Source organism: Emydura macquarii, unplaced genomic scaffold (genome assembly GCF_026122565.2).
Source record: "Emydura macquarii macquarii isolate MOO-44397 ecotype Brisbane River unplaced genomic scaffold, CSIRO-AGI_Emac_v2 contig_1363, whole genome shotgun sequence".
In the NCBI taxonomy this organism is placed as follows: Eukaryota; Metazoa; Chordata; order Testudines; family Chelidae; genus Emydura; species Emydura macquarii.
In genome coordinates, this window is record NW_027131500.1 from 21,510,723 (window position 1) to 21,530,969 (window position 20,247).

The 20,247-nt window shown below is 37.7% G+C and overlaps 1 protein-coding gene across 3 annotated transcripts in view; it reads left to right on the forward strand.

Annotated features, from left to right (window-relative positions):
- SH3D19 (SH3 domain containing 19) overlaps positions 1-16,093 on the forward strand; it is a 95,254-nt gene extending 79,161 nt beyond the window's left edge. For all 3 annotated transcript variants that reach the window (XM_067551899.1, XM_067551901.1, XM_067551900.1), the window contains 6 exons: positions 773-828; positions 3,550-3,737; positions 4,106-4,158; positions 5,878-6,064; positions 7,478-7,575; positions 12,346-16,093. In XM_067551899.1, coding sequence (XP_067408000.1) covers positions 773-828; positions 3,550-3,737; positions 4,106-4,158; positions 5,878-6,064; positions 7,478-7,575; positions 12,346-12,462 — 699 coding nt within the window. In that variant the 3' untranslated portion in view covers positions 12,463-16,093. The remainder of the gene's footprint in view (positions 1-772; positions 829-3,549; positions 3,738-4,105; positions 4,159-5,877; positions 6,065-7,477; positions 7,576-12,345) is intronic.
- Positions 16,094-20,247: the final 4,154 nt, after the last annotated feature.

Below are 20,247 nucleotides of genomic sequence, written 5' to 3' on the forward strand. Positions count from 1 at the left end.
CCCAATCTTATGTTTAATCCACTAGGCCGTGCTGTATACTTTGCAGCTCTCTTGTGTGATAAGAAATCAGATGCTGGCTCTGATATTTTAAAATAAAAACTTAAAACTGTATAAATGTGGTGTGCTTTAGTTAGTGCACAGCCTACTGCTCCAAATAAGATAAGGAGCAGGGCTTTTGGTGATACTTAACCTATTTTTACATTCTGTCTTTGCATGCACACTGTAGTACAATTTGAGACGTTTGTTTGTTTGGAGTACAGATGGCAAAATCTGGAGGATCAAAGCCTGGAATGGATATGTCTAAACAGTAATCTTGACTATTGTGAACTGCTTCAGCAGATAGTAGACTGCAATATTAATTATGAGCCTGGAGCTAAAAGCAACAGTGTGCAGTAGCATTCAATTCCATTTTCTGCCAGTCAACAAAGAGGCAGACAACAAACAGGACTGTTGCTGATAAAACACACTGTTAGTAATGTAAAATATGAAACATTGCTTTTTGTTTCCATAATGCTGCATAGCACTGATGATGGGCCTTTGGCACCAAGAGTTAAGTGATTATACCAAAACAAATTCCCCAAATGTAACCAACCATTGGAACATTCCAGTGATGATGTACTGCCCTGTGGAGGCCACAGCTGAAACTGCAGTGTAATTGACTAATTTGAATGGAGAATGTTCTAGCTTTGACATTAAATATGCCAAGCTTATGCCATTGTAATTTTAAAATTGATTGTGTATTGTTTTGTTTTTTTGTTTTTCTCATTATTAGATTGATGTTCCAGAGGAAGGGAACAGGAAAAAAGTGTTCTCGTCACCATGTATTAAGTGAGTTTCATGCATATTTGTTGTTCTTTTTTTCATCTTGACATATATGAAAAACAAATAAGCAGAGAGATGACGTTTACTTCAGATTTACAGAGGCACTAGCGTTAATTTAGCCAAATTCTGATGCATCAATACATATTTTAGTTCATGCTGTTTAATTTTTGCAAAGTAGGAATATTTGAATAAGAATCTTTAAATTTTTCCTCATTTCATTCATACGAAATTAAGCACTAATTACTGTAAAATAGAATAATTATTTCTGAAGGAGTACTTAAAAGTTATGCAATTTTATTTTGACTATATAATAAATATAAATAACAGACAAATTCACGGATTAAAGAAATGGCAGATGAAATTGACTTTGAAATAAATCTGTTTTGAAATCTACTTTTCTGAGCTACTGAGAATAGCTACTTCTAGGGCTTGATTCTGAGAGAGTCTGTGTACCGACATTAATTGTAGGTGCTCGGCACCTCACATAATCAGGCCTGAAAATTATTATAGACTATTGTAATACAGAAAGATTACCAGAGGCAGTATCGTAAATGGCTATAACTTGATTGATTTAAGTTGCATTCAATGGTATCATTTTTGGATAGTGTTAGTTTGTTGACTAACATGATTGTTCACTTGCAAAGTGAAAAACAAAATGAAGCAGAGCTTGGTTACATAAACCAATTTGAGCCTTAAAGATAAATTTAAAAATACATTTTTAATTTCAAATTATTAGTAGAACAATTCAAACTTCACTTTTCTGGTAGCTTTGAAAGCTACCAGAAAAGGTCAACAGTAGAAATCTGATTTTAAAAGTCCTTCCATATCACACTCTTAAAAAAAGTAACTTTTAACGAAATACCTTCGAAAATTTATAATTGTGAAGAAGGGTGACCAATTTGTGATCAGGATTCAATTGATACCACAGAAAGAGGTGGAGATGGAGCAGAGATTTCTTTTTACGCCACTGTGACAATCTGCTGGGGTTCCCAGAACTGTACATTTCTTTGTTACCCCACTCAGCCTCAGCGTAGCAGCAAAGTACCCACTTGCTATGTGTCAGCTACCTGACACACTAGTTTGTCTACCTTCCTAGCAAACCCTTTAGGACTCGGCCAGTTGAAACCTTGCCTAGCAGGTAACAGTCAGTGAGCCCCAATTCCCGAGTTTCTCAGAGATGTCTTTCTGCAGTGCAGAGTTTCTTACTGTAACACTCACAAAACCTTATCAAGTTCGCTGGTCCTTTAACAAGACAGTACACAGCAGTTTATTACCTTAACTAGGGTTAACCAACAGTGTATTTCAATCAAAGCACTGAGGTAGTTTATGGTAAAAGTGAAACAGGTTTGTTAACAAAAGAACACAGGTTTAAGTGATACCAAGTATAAGGAATCAGGATAGAAATGGTTACAAACAAACAAACAGTAAAAATATGCTTCTAAGTCTAAAACTCAACATACTAATGACTTTTGTTCAAAGCAATTTTTCTCATCATAATCCTTCTTCCTGCATGGCTGGAAGGCTGCACAGCCTCCTTCACCTTTGTATTTCTGAGGGAGGTACAGACCTTTAGACGGGACCTAACACATGGAGCTGAAAGCACTTGGTTTCTTTGATTCCTAAGGTGAAGGATAACATCGGGGTTTGCTCCGTCTTTCTTTATAATCCAGTAAACTTTTGAAATGTATTATTTTGAAATGTATCCCCAGATAAAGTTCCTTTCCCCTGCCGGTGTAGACGCCATGCTGTTGGGTGTAGACTCCATGCTGGTTCCTCCCCACTGCTGATTTTTACAATGCAAATGATCCCATCCTGCAATCTCTCATACAAGCCCATTGAATTTAGCCAAACTTGGTCTGAGGTGTTGGCCTCTTACCTTTGTCTGGAGAAAACCTATTTATGAACTCTCCCTGACATGCCTGGTTTAGACATGTTTTAGTCAGATATTTCCAGCACATCTGTAAAGTTCTTTGTGGGTTAATCATACGTACATCTTAGAAGAATATTAATAATCAGTGAGTTATTAATTTTCCAATGATATATTGCACACCATCTTTTGAGTAAATATCATGACAATAGAGTGCCATCCGGCAGTGGGGTGCTCTTAGGTGTCACAGCCTCTTTCACCTTTGTATTTCTGGAGGAGATACAAAATGATAAATGATTGGTACAATCAGCGATTGGAATATTGCCACACAGCAACTTTTTGTTCCAATTAAATGAAAAAAATTGAATTCAGCTCTGTAGTATCTTCCTGTAAATTGTAAAAGTGTCAGATGCATTGATCTCTTTTTTCTAGATTAATACTTTATATTTTCTGAAATCCACCATAGAAGAATAAAACTTGTCCCAGTAGAGGAAAATTGTCTTTTCTGATACAAAATATTGTGATGCATTTTCAAGATTTTGGGAAAGGGTGGATGAAGCTTGCTATACTACTTAAAATAGTATTTCATAATGGCTTATCTATCAAACAGACTAAATAAAAATGTGATTGCAGCCATTTCTGATGTTTTCCCCCACTGAAGATGGACTACTTGCTGTTAGGCACCTATTTTTAACCATTTTGGCCAAAAAAGATAAATATGGTGGTTTTTGCCTATTGCTAATTATTGTGCGTATCCTGTGCAATTTGTTCTGACTACATAGTGGCCAAGACAAGAAGTGCAATGACAAAAATATTAAAATTAATATGTAAAGCCAACTCATTCTTTTGTGTTTGTGCAGGGGCCCGAGATGTGTAGCTCGGTTTGAATATATTGGAGACCAGAAAGATGAGCTAAGTTTTTCAGAAGGTGAAATTATTCTTCTTAAGGAATATGTAAATGAAGAATGGGCCAGAGGAGAGCTGAAAGGCACATGTGGAATTTTCCCCTTGAACTTTGTGGAAGTTATTGAAGATCTGCCTGGATTAGGTACAAATATATCAGCACATGCTAAGTGTATAACAGGAAATCTTCCAAATGTATATCATTTAGTATTGCATGTAGGCAGCATGACTATGTATGAGGAGTTGGAAAGGAAAATGCACTTTATTTATAAGGACTAGAAAAAAATGAAGAAAGGAATTAGAGAAGACAAGAGACAAAAATGAAAGAGGACAAATATGAGAAAATTGAAAAGACAATCAGCTTTTTGAAGGGAGATAAGTTCTTGAATAATATGGTATCACAAAATGCTGTTCTCAATTATCACTTCCTCACAAACATGTTGAACTCACGTCACCAGTGAAATTCTGAAGAGTCAGAGCAAATATTTAAATTGTTTATACTTTATTATATAGGTGTAGGAGCATTACTGAAGAACAAGAGGGACAATTCTGCTTTTCTTTCTCAGGTAGGCTATTGGAATTTAATAGACAATGAACTTTCATAATGATGCACAGGGAGATCAGCTGCACAACCTTATTCTCAGTTCATTGTGTGAATAATTACTCATAGAAACCTAAATTACAATTAATCTCAATTGACGAAATTTATCATTTAGTAGCAAATCACCAGAAATCGTTCCCACTCTTACTTCCCTTGTTTAGGAAGTTTCTTTTGTTCAGTCCATTTTGATTTGTTGAGCTACTGTAGTTTTGTTTAGTCTGCTTTTAATTTGTAATGGCAATTAGATAATTTATTTTGTTGCTGTTATCCCCTCCCACTAAAGATATTAAAAGGGGGAAGCAGACAGTATGAGACAGGAGTAACCCATGTGAAAGTTTCTCAAACTGAGTGAAAAGTTCTGTTTCTCTGGTGATCACTGAAATGTTGTTCTAATTTACAATGGTATAGACCACATATTGTATAGTGGTTAACACAGGGATGTCAGACTCATTTGTGGGAAGGGATTAATTCTTTGCTTAATTAAGGTCCATGGGCTGGGTTATAAATTCAGAATCATATGCCCCAAAACACACAGGGGAATACCCATTGCTTTCAGCAATACGTTCAGACTGTTATCAGGGAGAGAATATGGGCTGTATGTAATATCTAAAGATAGCTATTACTGGTTCATTGCCTTACTGTAACATTCATCACTCAGTAAGAAAGTCAGCCACTATCCCTGACTTTTGTTAATCTTCTTTCCCTGCCTTTGTGAGTCTCCTCTGTTCTTTCTTCTATCTTTCCTTTCCTATAGCAACTCCCAAATCCCAATCCAGTGGACTCTACTTGCATTTATCCACTGTATGAAAAAAAGGATCAGTGATTAAATAGTTAATGTTGGGAGGAAAGTTTCATCATTGGGTTTTGCAGGTGACACTCCAATCAAATTAATAAGGGACACAGCAGTTTGCTCTGAATCGTTAATACACTGTTCCCATTTGGAAAGTTCTTCTTGCAGCTCTGAGGGCTGGAAAGTTATTCGTTTTATGAAAGCTTACATTCTGGAGAATCTGAATAAGCCAGGCAGGTCCTAGCAATATATTCTGCAGGCTGTACATTTCACGCCACCAAGTTAAAATAAGAGAGTATGTGCCAGGGAGATTGTGAGGTTTTAATTCAGTTGAACCATTGATTGTGTGGCTTTGGTACAAATCACACTTCACTTTCCTGTGTTGCTGTTCATTCAGCAGAGCCTCACTGAAAACCAGGCTCTGGGTGAGAGTGGCGTTTTCCTGAATTAATAAGTTACCTGTGGGGGACAAAACAACATTTTCAAAATCTCCTTTTCAGGCCTCCAAGTTAATATGTCTGATATGAGTGTGAAACATGCACACACAAAAGATCATATTCAAAATTTGCTTGATGCTTTCAAAGCACAGTGCCAAGGAAAGGCGCCTGTGCTTCTACAAGCAGTGTAAATCAAGTCTGTGGATTCACTATCTCTTCTGTACACTTTGAAAGTCAGGATTGTTACAAAGCTTTCCCCCCCCCCCCCCCCCCCCAGTTAACTTCAGTACTCTAATCTGTGTTGAGCCAATTAAGCGAATATAATACTATAAATATATAGATAGTATTAATATGGGTTACCCTGCCTGTCTAAATATATGGCTTCACCAAAGTCTCTGTTTTAAAATAAACTTCACATTTCCTGCCAACTGTCTTGTGTTTATATTTACTTTGACAGACTGATAGACGTTCTGGAGAGTGGTGTGAAGCACTTCATGATTTTACAGCAGAAACTAATGAAGACTTACCCTTTAAAAAGGGAGACTACATCCAGATATTGGAGCATGTGGACTCGGAGTGGTACAGGGGGAGACTAAATGAAAGTGAAGGCATTTTCCCAGCAGTTTTTGTTCAGCCCTGCTCTGGTACAGTATTTCTAGTAGAAGGGAAATTCTCAATTCTTAACCCAAATTCCCAGTAACAGAGACACTTATTTGAAGTGCACATAATGATGATTGGTGTTCTGGTTCTTAGAGTGATGTAAGTAGCTAGGCATAATATTTACAATACTCAGCAATACTACAATGACATGCTGTTGCCTACAAGGCAAACTAAAACATTGAACCAAAATTTACCAAATAATGGCACAGATCACTAATCACTGCAGTTGAAGAGATACCATTAGAGATGAGAACTTTGCTCTGATTTAGTTTGCATTTGAAGCTGATCTTCATATCAGGAAATATTGTCCAGGTTTAATTAATGCTTGGAATGTTTAAATGTTGCTTGTACTCTAAAGTAATACTAAAATCTGAGAGTAAAACCAGGATAGTTCTGGTCTGAGCCTTATCACCTGTGGTAAAACCATTGTCTTTAAATTAAATCCACAGTTACAGCTGTCCAATGCTATAGCCTTCAGTGGGGTTTCACAGGCCAGGTTGGCAGCTGAAGTCACTAGGCCAGGTTGGCAGCTGGTGTGAATGAGGGTCACTCCATTGAAGATTTGGCCCAGATTTGTGGACAGTGGAGTTAGTTTCTTGTACAGGGCCATTAATGCAACCTACTCTATTCTAGTTAATTGAAGAAACATGAACAAGAAACCAGTCTAGTTCACTCTCTAAGAATGGTGTTACTTTTTTTCTTTTTTTTTTTTTTTTTAAACATAGTCACTTTCAGATTTGAATACTGTCACCTTCTATTCCATTATTGTATACAATACATCGGGGTAGTCATTTATTTTTTGTGATGGTCCAAACTCCAAAGAAAAATAACGATAAGTAAATAAAAAGATTTCAGGTCCATTCAAAAGCATCTGGTGGTCTGGATTTGGCCTGCAGTCCATCTATTGACTACCCCTGCATTACATTTTAAACCTAGTGAGCCTCCAGTTAGATGAGGAAAGTCCAACTCTCTGCAACACTCCCATTAGTGAGAAGGGTTGGGTAGGTAGGTAAGCGGTGTGACAAGCTTGACTCAGTCTTTGAAATCCCATTCCAAGGAAATGAATTCCTTTCTAGGCAGGCTAGTGTTCCAGAGGGAATACTGTCTGAATGAATATCAACAGCAGATTTTAAGTGAAAGAGGTTTAGTTTCTGTAGTGATACAAGTTCATTTATTAGGATGATTATTTTATGCCATTAATGTGACACATGCAGTTAACCCTACATATAGGATTGATTGCAGTTAAGTGTTCCATATACCAATAGTGCACTATTTGTGAATTTTAGGAAGAGAGAATCCAAACATTGAAAAGTTTCTTCTTGTGGAATTTTCTCAGAAAATGTTTGGTTGAAATATAATAATTTTTAAACAACTTGTGTGTTGTCCATGTTATACAGCTGGGGTAAAGACCTCACAGTCTCTAGGATGGAAGAAAGGAAAAGCCAAGGCTTTGTACGACTTCCAGGGAGAGAATGAGGATGAGCTCTCCTTCAAGGTAAATATCTTAGTCATGTCTGTTAACTCACAAACCTCTAAGGGGTTAGGGCAACACAGTATTGAGAGCAGGGCCCCCACATTTGGGGAGGAGGAAGGGTACACTTTACCTGGGCCTGGAGGCCCCGGGGGACCTGGCCCAGGCTACATCTCCCATTACCATGAGGAAAAAAATGAGGCTAAATTGTAGATCATGCCTGAGAATATTTATAGAAACTTATTTCCCTGTATCTATGGATCTGTTGTTCAGATTTTGGGAGATTTGCTGGAGCCAATCAGAAGCAGTGTTAGAGCAGTCTCAAGCAACCTTCTGAACAGCGAGTTGTTGGGCCTGCTGGCCCAGCGCAGGCCTTTCTCTAGAAGAGAGTGTATGCTTGTGCAGTTAAACTAGGACTTGTAGTTTGAGACAGAGAGATTTGTGCTCTTCTCTGTGACATGGTCTATCATATCAAGATCAAGACCTACCAGTCCCAGAGTTCCTTGTGCATAGGCAGAAGGGAGGGATAGCTGGTGGGAGGGGCAAAGCAAAACACCATAAGACAGTGGGAGCCAGGGCTGCTGCTGCTTCTGGTAGGATTTGCAGGCCCAAATGTGAGTAAGTGTCTAATTCACTCACAGTCTCACACACACTCCATACTGCCATGTCTGGTGGTAGCTATAAATACAAATCAGGCAGCCAGAAACATAAGGAGGTAAAAGAAAGGGAACTAAAAGAAGCTAAAGGACTAGCCCAGTGAGGTGTAAGTTTATAAGAGATAGAATACACTGCTCACTCCACTCTGTTAGACACACGCAGGAGTGCGTGTGCTGATGCTCTCCGTCCACTCACAAAGTATCTTCAAGGTAGTCTGGAAGCATTGGAATGTGCTCTTGAATTAAACTTGACACATAAAGCTCAATCATAAGTAGAAGCACTGAAAAGGTACTTCAGCTCATTTTTATGCCTTTTGATGGCTAGCTTCTGGTACAAAGTTCTTTCAAGTATTGAGGACAGAAACAAGAGTTTACAAACCAGCAGAATCTCTCTTGAATCAGAGGTAGTTCTCATTTCTGATATTACTGAAGAAATAAAACAACTTAGAAATCAGTGGCCCAAAATTCTACAGGAAGCATGTCTTGTAGCAGAAGGCATGGGAATTTTGGCACAATTGCCAACGAAGAGAGGAATGAAACAGAAAAGATTCCATGATGAGACATCTGAGCCTGAGAAATCATGTTCTTCCGTCTCTGAAAATGAACCAGACTCTTTATTCAGAAGGAATGTTTTCGATGCAACTTTGGACAATGTCATCTGCGAATTAGAGCACAAATTCAAAGCAACCAATAACATTTGTTTGACATTCCATTCAGTCCTAAAATATGTGACACTAGAGCCTGGGGAACTAGAAGAAGCTTCTAAATGTCTATTTCACAAATATCCTACAGCGCTTTCTGAGAATTTTCCTTGTGAAATGTTGCACCTGAAAAAAATCTTCAAGTCTACTGTTGGGAAAGAATATGAACTACCCCCACTTATCTTATTAAATGAGATTTACAAAAAACAACTGCAACTAACTTTCAGTGAAGTGTGCATAGCCCTATGGATTTTTTGCACACTGCCAGTGACTGTGGCAGAAGCTGAAAGAAGTTTCAGCAAGCTAGCATTCATCAAAAACTGCAAGCGTTCTACCATGAGGCCACCTAGCTATCTTGTCTATTGAGTGTGAACTTGCAAAAGAAATTGACTTTGTGGGGGCTAAGTCCTGATTTTGCACTGAAAAAGACCAGAAAAATAAAGCTTTAATTAGTGGCCTAATTATAAAATGTTTGCAGTCGCATTGGTCCATTAGAATAAAAAAAACAAGACATTGATAGGATATAATACCTTTATAATGACCAAAAAGTTACAAAATAGTCAGCAAACTTGTAGGACTCTCACATTGGGTGTTATGTTAAACAAAAACAGCGAAGTGGGGGCATTTTTCAGATATGTAGAATATGTAACAGTAATTTCAGAATTCAAACTTTTTTCATGGCTCATGAGATAGTATTTATGGGATGAAGGATTGTGGTATGTGTGCAGGAGGGGACCAGTGTTACAATTATGCTTGGGCCCTGATTGAGAGAGTGCAGTTTGCATGGAGCAGCCCATTGAGCTGGACCTCATCTACATTAGAAACAAGATTGGAGTGGGAAGGAACACAACTAGGAAAGGTAAGCTTTTACTACTCTGGAAATAAGCAGCCAAATCCTAGGACACAGAGTGAAAGGGGCACAAAGATGACATAAAGCCCACCTTTGAAATGTGCTGATCCTGAGCCTGCTCTGTTCCATGGCAAAAATTAGAGCAGGTTAACAACCAGCCCCCAGGGGTTGAAACAACACCTCTGTGAATCCATGAACAATAGGGAAGCCAACTGTGCCATCTATGCTCCTATGACAGCAGTAGGGAGGTTGGCATGGGAGCTGTTTCAAAGAATTTATACCACATGAAGATACCCTTGCACTGAACTGATCATGTTAATTTTGGGGCCAGAATATCAGCGTGCTGCACCGCAAGCTGTGGTGCAAGAGTTACAACAGCAGCTACTACCCTCAGATTTGCAAGTTACAAGGTAAATAAAGTAGCCGTTCATAATAGCCTTATATCAAACATCTACACTGACTCTTTATTGCTAGAGCTAGCATTTCCACCTTTGCTAACAGTGCAGATATATTTGAAGCGAATACTAAGAAAGCCCAAATCCAGGTACTCTTCCCATTCATCAGCTTTCCGGTAGGATCAATAGAATGTTTGATGAACCTGAGACTCAGCAACCAAGAGTTTGCTGAAAATGAATCATTATTTTAGTACACTTGTAATACATGGACTGACCACAACATGTCTGTTTCCAAGGAGAAAGTTGAAACTCAGCATGTTAAAAATAAGTATTAAGAAAAGTTCAATATTTGGAGGGGCTGTTTTTACAGTATGTCCCAGCAGCATACCTGACATCATGAGGACGTATCACTTAGTCAAACTAGGATTTGCCCCTGGATCTTTGTTTACTGGGGATCTTTCCAAAAAGTTCACTTTTTGGTGAGTGTTCTAAGGATAAATAGTAGCAACCATAAGAAGCCCCAGATGTTTGTCTGTATCTCTGTTTGTGAATGCTTTTGTCTTTTCTATGACCTTATTGTGACTTCAGTCTGGGTACAGCAAATGTGAAATGAGATAAATATGAAATGAAAAATCTTGAACAAAGTCAGATTATAGTTTTACTTTGCCCAATTGATCCTGTTACCTTCTCACACTTCTTAGAAAAAATGGTGAAATGAAATTTTCTGAACAGATGCATTTGTTCTCAGTTGCATTAACAAGTAGGGATCTGATCAAATAATAGGGTACCATAGAATTTATCCCAGTGTGCCTAGGAGGCAGAAGACATGATGAAATATAGGAAGGGAACAGTAGTAGCAGCAGCACCTAGACCCTATGGTATTGGGCTCTTTAAAATATATTTAGTGTGTGTTTGGGTTTCTTGAGGGGTTTTCACAGCACAGCATGCAATTCTGACATAGAAAATCAAATGAAGTACAGCTTGCTGGATATTCAGACTATTTGAAAAGGTAAAGATGTTAGCAAGAAGCAGAGGGTCTATAGTATATCAGAACCAATGACCTAGATACTAAGGGAACTTAAAACTTAAGTTGGCAAGAATGGGCTGTCAACATCCAAAGCAAGATCAGATGAATAGTAATCTCAAAAATACTACCATTTACTGTGCCTTAAGCAGAACATATCTGAGCACTTGGGTTTTATGTTCTTGTGAGACTACATGAGCAGAGCTTTCTATAACAGGCAAAACCCATGTACGGGAAGAAAGGACAAGGCTAGGGGAGAATATTTTAGATGAACAACAAAATGGAAATAGGAACAAGGAGTAGTAGATCAGATAGGTAGTACTAATTCTAGGCTACTTCAGGCAACTTGTTAAATAACTTATAGATCACTGTGCCCCACTGCTGGGAACCAGAGTATGAGAAAAACCTCAAGGAGTGAGTGTCCAGGATGGATAACCGGAACAATAGGGGGTAAGATGCTTAGCTTGTAACAAAAATCTGAGAAGGAATTGTGCTTACTAGAAAAAAATAGTTAAGTGAAAATATACTTGCTGTCAAAAAGTGTAAGTAGCTCATCAGCATATACACTTGTTTACATATAAACCAAGACTCAAGGGGCTGGACCCAAAAAGAAATTTAGGTGCTTGTTACTTTAGGCACCAGAGTCAAAAAAAATTTAGATCCTCAAAATCCCTGCTTGGCCACTGTAACCCTGTAGGCACCTAAGCGTCTGCTGATAAATTTCATTAGGTGCCTAAGAATCCACTGCTAGCCAGGTACACAGTGACTTCAGTCCAGGCACCTACCTCATGCCTAAGCCACAGTGGGATCCTCCGATAAGGCATTGCCCCACTTAACTTGCTTAAGAGGCCCGATCTGGTAGACATGCTCAGAGGCCTGGCTGATTTGGAGCAGGAATTTGAACCTGCATCTACCACTTTTCAGAACCATTGGCTATTCTGAGGTAGGTATCCCTCTCGCTTTCTACTTTGAAGATGTTCTACTGTGTATAAATGTCAAGTTAGCAAAAGCTGCCAATCTTTCATGGTTTGTTTTTTTTCCTCTATATAAATCCAAGTTTTATGGAGGTGAATTTTGTTACTGCTTCTCCCTCTGAAGTTGATAAATGATCACATATCACAAGCTATATTTGAGCAGAGAGGATTCATCATTGCTCATTTTCTTACAGGCAGGTGATATGATAACAGAGCTGGAATCTGTAGATGAAGACTGGATGAGTGGAGAAGTACAAGGCAAATCTGGAATATTTCCCAAGAACTTTGTACGGGTTCTACAGGCATCATAAGGGTAGAGCCTAGTTCTGCTCACTAGGCATACGGAAGCAAACGCTTATCCAGCACAAAGGCACATTATATTTCAGCAAACAAAGAACTACCGTCTTTGCTGTCACTTGAATTAATACTTTTACTATCAAATATGATTTGCACTATATTCTCTAGAAAGAGAACCACAATGTCATATATTGTCATAATATATTAATTACCTGAAATACAAATGTTAGGAAAGACCAAATTTTGCCATGATGACAAAAACTTGCTTAGTCATACTTTGTGAATGTGGATCAAACAGAATTTCCACAGGAGTTTTAATAGTTTCCACCTAGGGAAATTAAATGTGGTACAATACCTTACAAGTTAAGTAAACTGCATTCCAGTACTTGACTTGATCTGGTGTTTCATTTATCTTGTATACACTTTGCATAAATTAAGCTTGTTTAAGAGGCTTTTTAGAAATGCATTTATTTGGCAGATTTAAGTATTATAATATGTTAAATATGTATGCCACATTTTTTATTTTCAGATTTCACTACTGCTTGTGTTAATATCCTCATTAGCAGTAGAAACTGCTTTAGGATTGAAAGGAAAAATGTCAAGCCCTAATGTAGGAGATAGAATATTCCATATATAAACAGAAAAATTCTACCAAGTGTCTATCTGAAACCAAACCCCTAAAAAGCAGGAGGATCGAAAGGCTTCACTCACTTAATAGTTTCTTAATCTCAGTCCTTGGATGTAGGGCTGAGTGAGCTTGTGAAGTTCAAGGTTTTTGTGAATGTTTCATTTTTTGAAAAGTTTATAAAACTAGAGTGAGGTCATCAGTCTTTTTTATTGGAGTTATTCTCCTCCCTCCCCCGCAAAACAAACAAACAAAAAACACATTTTTCTAGTTAAAAGGAAGCCTGATTTTTGTATTAAGGAATAGATGAGAAGCCACCACCATTTAAAAACCAAAAAAACCCTCACTTTTGGGTTGGTTAAAATTAGTGTCCCTGGGAGTGTTTTTTCCTTCAGAAACTCTTTCCCTCCCTGATTCAATCTCTGGCTTTGTTGGTCACTCTAATTGCTGTCTGTTTGGTTTTTTTTTTAAACAGAATATTTTTCCTTATCCATTTTTGTTTCTCCTACACAGAAACACAACCCCAATTCCGTTGAACATTCAAACCTGACAGCATTTGAAATGAGCAAAATAAGTTTACCCATCCCTGCTATATACTCCCAGCATCCTTTACCCAGGGCTGCCCTTCTTCTGTTTTTTCAATTAAATACCTCATTTTAATAGAAATATTACACAGCCTTATTCCTACAACTGAGAACAACTAATTGATGTACTCACTGCAAGTTATTTTCTTTAAATCACCTAAATAATGTACAAGATGTAGCATTATAAATGATCTGTTAAGGCAGAAAGCAGCAGATGCCAAGAGAAATTAACCTAATAGGGACAAAAATTTTTAAACAAAAACTATGCAAATTATACAAGTTAAATTATAGACTAAAGTCTGATGTTAGACATAAGGATAGTGCATTCAGGAAACCTACATTTTCCAGAATGTTTCACTTTTCAGAATAGCTTTGCATTAACAAACAAGTTAATTGTTAACCCACCTCCCATTCTGGGCCGATGTGTATTTAATCTTCATCATGCTGCAGTTTGTTCTATACATGTTCAATGGCATCCCACTTTCACATGAGCAACTGGCCTTTTTTGTATTCTCTGAAGAACAAGGAGACTGAGCAAAGAGTGTGTATATTATATCAGAGGACTAGCAGGTGCAGGTGATCTCTTTAATTAGATGGCAAATAAAAAGAGACAGACTTTTCAGACTCTCTCTCCATCAGGCCATAAAGAAAAGCACAGCATAGAATAGAAGACAGAGCTGCAATGTGTTGATTCAGCATTGATCATTTAAAGCATGGAGACTATGGAGATCTTTTTTACCAAGTTCCATCTTTGATATCTTGATTTAATTTTGAAGTCTGAAACATGCCTCTCTACTTCTATCTCCTATCCTACAATGCTTCTTTCCCCTGGGTTTATAGATGGGATGATCAGCTGCTATAGCACGGGCTAATATCAAAACCTTGATTAAAATACAGTGGACTGTGGAACTCAAAAGCTTGCCTTTTTAATTTTGTTAGGGGACTAAAAGGATGTGATTTTTACTTAATGTGCACAAAAGTAAATTCTAATTCCACTTAAGAATGATAAAGCTGCACGCACTCTCTCTTGGAAATGTCTTCTCCTCTCCTTACACTTTGAGAAGAAACTTGTGTTGCTTTATAGTGTGGGTACCATGTCAAAGATTTAAGTAAAATGGACTCCTTTCACCATGACTCCATGCCAAAGCAATTGGTAAATCTCCTGTAAATATTTTGAGTAGTAGAACAAGTAGAAATTAAAGAACTTTATAAAAAAGACAAAGACTTACTCAACTTACTTCCTCCAAAAGAGATACCTTATCTGCCTCCTCAATTATTTAGGTATTAGTGTGCAATGTTTACTTACTATTGACTTAAGGCAGGTCTACATGGTGGGGTAATGAACTTTATAGGAATGTGATTTCTGAAGTGCACTGATGTGTCGTGCATTAATTAGTACTTGTAGACATTGCTGGTGCTCTTTAATGTAGTGCTGTTTATAACCACACTAGTGAGCCTTTAGTGTGCACAGCAGGGTCTATATGGAGAAATGAATATGCCCATGTTACTGTGCTTTAGAAATCACACACATACCCATAGTGCACATTACCCTGCCATGCAGACAACCCTTTAATTATGTCAGTTTTCTAAAGCTTTGATACAAATATTTTTGAACCAATAGTGCTGAATTTATAGATGTATAGATACTTATAAAGAAAAAGGGTGTAGGGAGATTTGGCTATATTGGCCTTAACAATTTTTACCACTTTAATTAAATGAATGACATCCATTACATTTCACACTTTTTAAATAGGCATCTTTTTAATTGAATAATCCACATATTTTATTTTGTAACTCCTAATACTAAATCAGGAAACATAGCACACAATAACACTTGCATATTATATTTAATAAGTCATAAAAAGATAAAATTGCTGGAAGTTGCAAATTCAGAACAATAGTGCCATCTAAGGGCTTTTTTACATTATTGTAGTTTTGCCAGTTCTGACAAACTTAAAGCAATTACTTTCGTTAAAATGAAATTATCTGTTTTGCAAAAAGATCTGCTTTATTGTTAGACAGTATCTGTGACCACAAAGGTTTATATAGAAAATAATCTAAAATCCCTATTGAATACAAGGATGTAATTCAGCAGAAAGTGGAAATGAAAAGGGAAAGTTCCTGTGCAAATCCAAAATTACATTTTAAATGAATAAGAAAGATTATGCGATCTTGAAATTCAACTAGGGACTATAATTCATTAATATGATATAGAGTGGTTTTCATAAGCTCCAGTCTGTTAGTGTTTTGTTAAATTATCCACAGTGAAAGTGGCATCTTTATAACAGAACACATTTTTTTCATAATTTTTATATACAGTGAACATAGTAAAAAATAAACTTTTACATTCTGCAAGTCCATCAAATTTGTCTCCAACATTATGGTACCAGTATAAATTAAATTTGTATTTAACCAATAAACCAATAAATTTTTATATGTACATCTGAGTTGCATGTGATTCTGTGTTTACCTTTAACACTCACTAATTCTGATTATATGAAAGGATTGACTGATATCTTTAAATACCTGGGGTCAATGTTTAGTTAATGTGGTCTATAATGTAAAAATTGCTTCATCTGGTGGTCTGTAGTTAAGCCTGATCTACACAGATTTTATACCACTATAACTCTTTCAGTTAGGGATTTTTTTTTTTAAATCAAAATAGTATAGTGGTATAAATGTGCCTTACACCAGTAATCACCTTTTTTAAATTAACTGCATCTTTGTCCCTCCATGGTCTGCTCAATAGATGGCCCTTAGGTCTCTAGCCATCACCTCTCTATGGGAAGAGTCCCTTGACTCTCATTCCAGACCAGGGATTTAAGCTGAAGCTCTCCAGGGCAGTGGTCAGCCAGCCTTTACAAAGCAAAGTACATTTATGATTTCTTTAATACCTTAGTCCGAGAAACAAAATAATAAATTGTCTAAATAAATGCTAAGTTTAGCAAATGTTACCCACTCTGATAGGTTCTAAACTCCTTCAGAATTTGCTCTCTTGGTTAACAGTTTGTGTCAGTTTTTAGATCAAGAACTTCTCAGTTGGTTTCAGTTGGCCTCTGGAACTCAGCCAGAATCAGTATATGCAATTCACCCCAGCGTTCAGTAGTTTTCTGGAGTTGCTTACCTGTCCCAGGGCCTGTAGTAATAACCCCCACACTAGTTTAAATTCCTGGAGGGAGGTTAGCAATCCATGGAGCTAGCATACAAATCCCTGGCTCAGAGATACAGGTACATTTTATAAAGTTGAAACAATGCTCTCAAAGATATTGCATGTGTTGATAGCATCTGTAACACCTGCATAGCTTATCTCCCTTCCTGTACAGGAATAAAGCTACATTGCTAAAAGCACTTATAATGGTGTAACTGCATCTATACTAGTGGGGTTGTACAACATTATCTGCACTGGTATAGTTAAAACAGTATAGAATTTGAGTGTGTAGACAAGTCCTAAAAAGCAGTCACAGCAAGCTCAGCTGTAGTTGGATTGTTGTAAATAGGTAAGAATACAAACTGTGATCACTCTTATGTGCTTGAACATAACAGGTAAAAAGGCTAATAGTAGGAGCACTAGGTGGGCAAGGGGATTGATAACAGGATATACAGTCTTTTACTTCTAAGACAGAATATAACCAGGTTGATAGTAACAACTGGAGATTACTATCTCCTGAGTGGCATATATGGAATTAATGGAGAAGTTTCACTCTAATTCTCAGTAACGAGGCATCTCTAAAGCCATTACAATTAGCATCCATGTTAGTAGCCCACACAGCAAGGCCTGGAAGGGTCAGGGCAATTGGACTAACTTAAACTCCCACTTTCTGTTCTATTTAAACAACTTTGGTCCGCAGGACTATCGATCTAGCGCCTTACGAACACTAAATTCACACTAGCATTTTTGTTTTGGAAAGAAACAAATAGTTCCACATAACTGACAAGACAACATCAGGGTCACAGCTCTTATTAGATTATTTTACAACCACTTCTTTATAGTGGTATCTAGACATTTTACCAGACTAGCCAAAGACTTTTGGCACACTTCAGATTTATTGTGAAGAGGCCTGCTAGCACTCAACACATTTTGGTATTCCAGACACTATATCCTGTATTGGAGCCTGAAGAAATTCTATAACAGTACCCTCAGAATTCTCTGAACTTCCATGATGCAGCTGTGGAGATTTGTGAACAATTTTTAAGAGCTAATCTGGCAAAGACCCTTGCCCATGTCAAATTGCCAAGTATCCTGAACGTTTGCAGCTTCAATTCAACTTAGTCTTCAGATTCAGACAGACAGGTCTGAAGTCTATCAATTCTGGTATCTGTAAGGTTACCCATCTACTCAAAATTTTGGCTGGTCCTGCTTTGTGCCACACAAGGAAATGAAGTTTATTTTAACATTGCTATAGCATAATTAAATAATACAGTTGGATGTCTCTTCCTGCTTAAGGGTACTCTGGTTTCCCTATTGAAATATAATTGTTGCCCTTTTAAAGTATTTAGTACAAATGTTTCTACCTATGATTGCAAATCAAGCTGCAGAGCTCACTCAGCTCAGTTATGCCACTTCAGGCTTAGTTTTCAGTCACAGAAAATCATGGAAAAGTAGGACTGGAAGAGATCCTGACAGGTCATTTAGTCCATCCTCTGCATTGAGGCAGGACTAAATATTATCTAAATCATCCCTGACAGGTGTTTGTCTAACCTCTTCTTAAAAACCTTCGGTGATGGAGATTCCACAACATCCCTAGGTAATCTATTCCTGTGCTTAACTACTCTTAACTCAGGAAACTTTTCTTAATGTCTAACCTAAGTCTCCCTTGCTGCAATTTAAGTCTATTGCTTCTTGTCCTGTCCTGCGTGTTAAGGAGAACATTTTATAACACTCCTCTTCATAACAACCTCTCATGTATTTGAAGACTTATGTCCGCCCTCAGTCTTCTCTTTTTCAAACTAAACAAACCTAACTTTTTTCAATTTTTTTTCTGATCAGATTTATCTAGACCTTTAATCATTTTTGTTGCTCTCTGGATTCTCTCCCATTGGTCCACATCTTTCCTGAAATCTGATGCCCAGAACTGGACACAATACTCCAGCTGAGGCCTTCCACTCAGTAGAGTGGAAGAATTACTTCTCGTCTCTAGCTTACCACACTCCTACTAATACATCTCAGAACAATGTTCCTTTTCTATGCAACAGTATTACATCGTTGACGCATATTTAGTTTGAGCCACTATAACCCCCAGATCCTTTTCTGCTGTACTCAGTCATTTGTGCAGTTTATTATTCCTTTCTTAGTGTAGTACTTTGCATTTGTCCTTACTGAATTTCATCCTATTTATTTCAAACCATTTCTCCAGTTTGCCAAGATCATTATGAATTCTAACCTTGTCCTCCAAAGTATTTGCAATCCCTTCCAGCTTGGTATCATCTACAAACTTTACAAGTGTATTCTTTGGCCTGGTCTATACTAGTTATAACTATGTCTCCCAGAGGTGTGAAAAATCCATACCCCTGAACAATGCAGTTAAACAATCTAATCCCACTGTATACAGTACTAGGTTGATGGGGAGAATTCTCCCAATCGACCTAGCTACTGCCATGGATTACCAATGCAGAAAGGAAAACCCCTCCCATTGGTGTAGGTAGTTTCTTCATTGAAGTGCTACAGTGGAGGTGAGTATCAAAAGAAATGTAATACTTGTAGTACGTTGATTCTTTTTACATAGTTAGAATCAAAACAGTCTCATGACGTGTGGAGCATATGCTATATATTGTTCCACAGCAAGCAAGCCCACTTCGCTGAACTGAGGGGACTACTACCCATGAATCTAATTACCATATGATTTTAGTAACCCTGCTATTGAAGGCACTGAACAAAGACATCTTTTATCTAAAAGTGGCCAGGTTTGAGATTAACAGTGCCACCTAATTCTAGAGCTGACTGACGATCCAGTTGGGGTTGCAATCCAAACCAGTGAGGGGTTGTGTGACCACTTGCCCTGCAATCCTGGATGCCTTCCTACTGCAGATCCAAGCCAGAGACAGTCAGAAGCATGGAGGTCACCTCTCGAGTGTCTGTGTGCTTAAACAGCTGTGATTCAGCAGCTCGGACACCAACAACCTGTCTTCAGCCCCTACTCTGGCTTCCACCAGCATTTGTTACAATCAGCAAGATAGCCCCAAAACACTCCCAGTCCCAAATTTCCCCCAACTGTGCGCCCTGCAGTGTCCAGCCCTCTCCTGAACAGCTCAGAGAAATAAAGTTTCTTGTTTTTGTAAAGAGACAAAACCCACCAGTTTATCGCTTGAACTGAAGTTAATACTCCCAAATTAAACACAGCACTAGATTATTTTTCACTATAAACCAAACAATTTTATTAACAAAAGAGCATGAATTAAGTAAATTCAAGGAAATAATGGTAGACAGGATTACAACAAAACAAAACACACTTTCTAATGGCTAAGACTTAACAAACTACTGTCTTGGTTCAAGGTAAAATCCTTACCATATGTCAGCAAGGTGATTCAAAATGGCTGATCACACCTTTGGCCAGGACCTTTTCACAGAAAAAGAAGAGCTGGCTTCCCTTGTC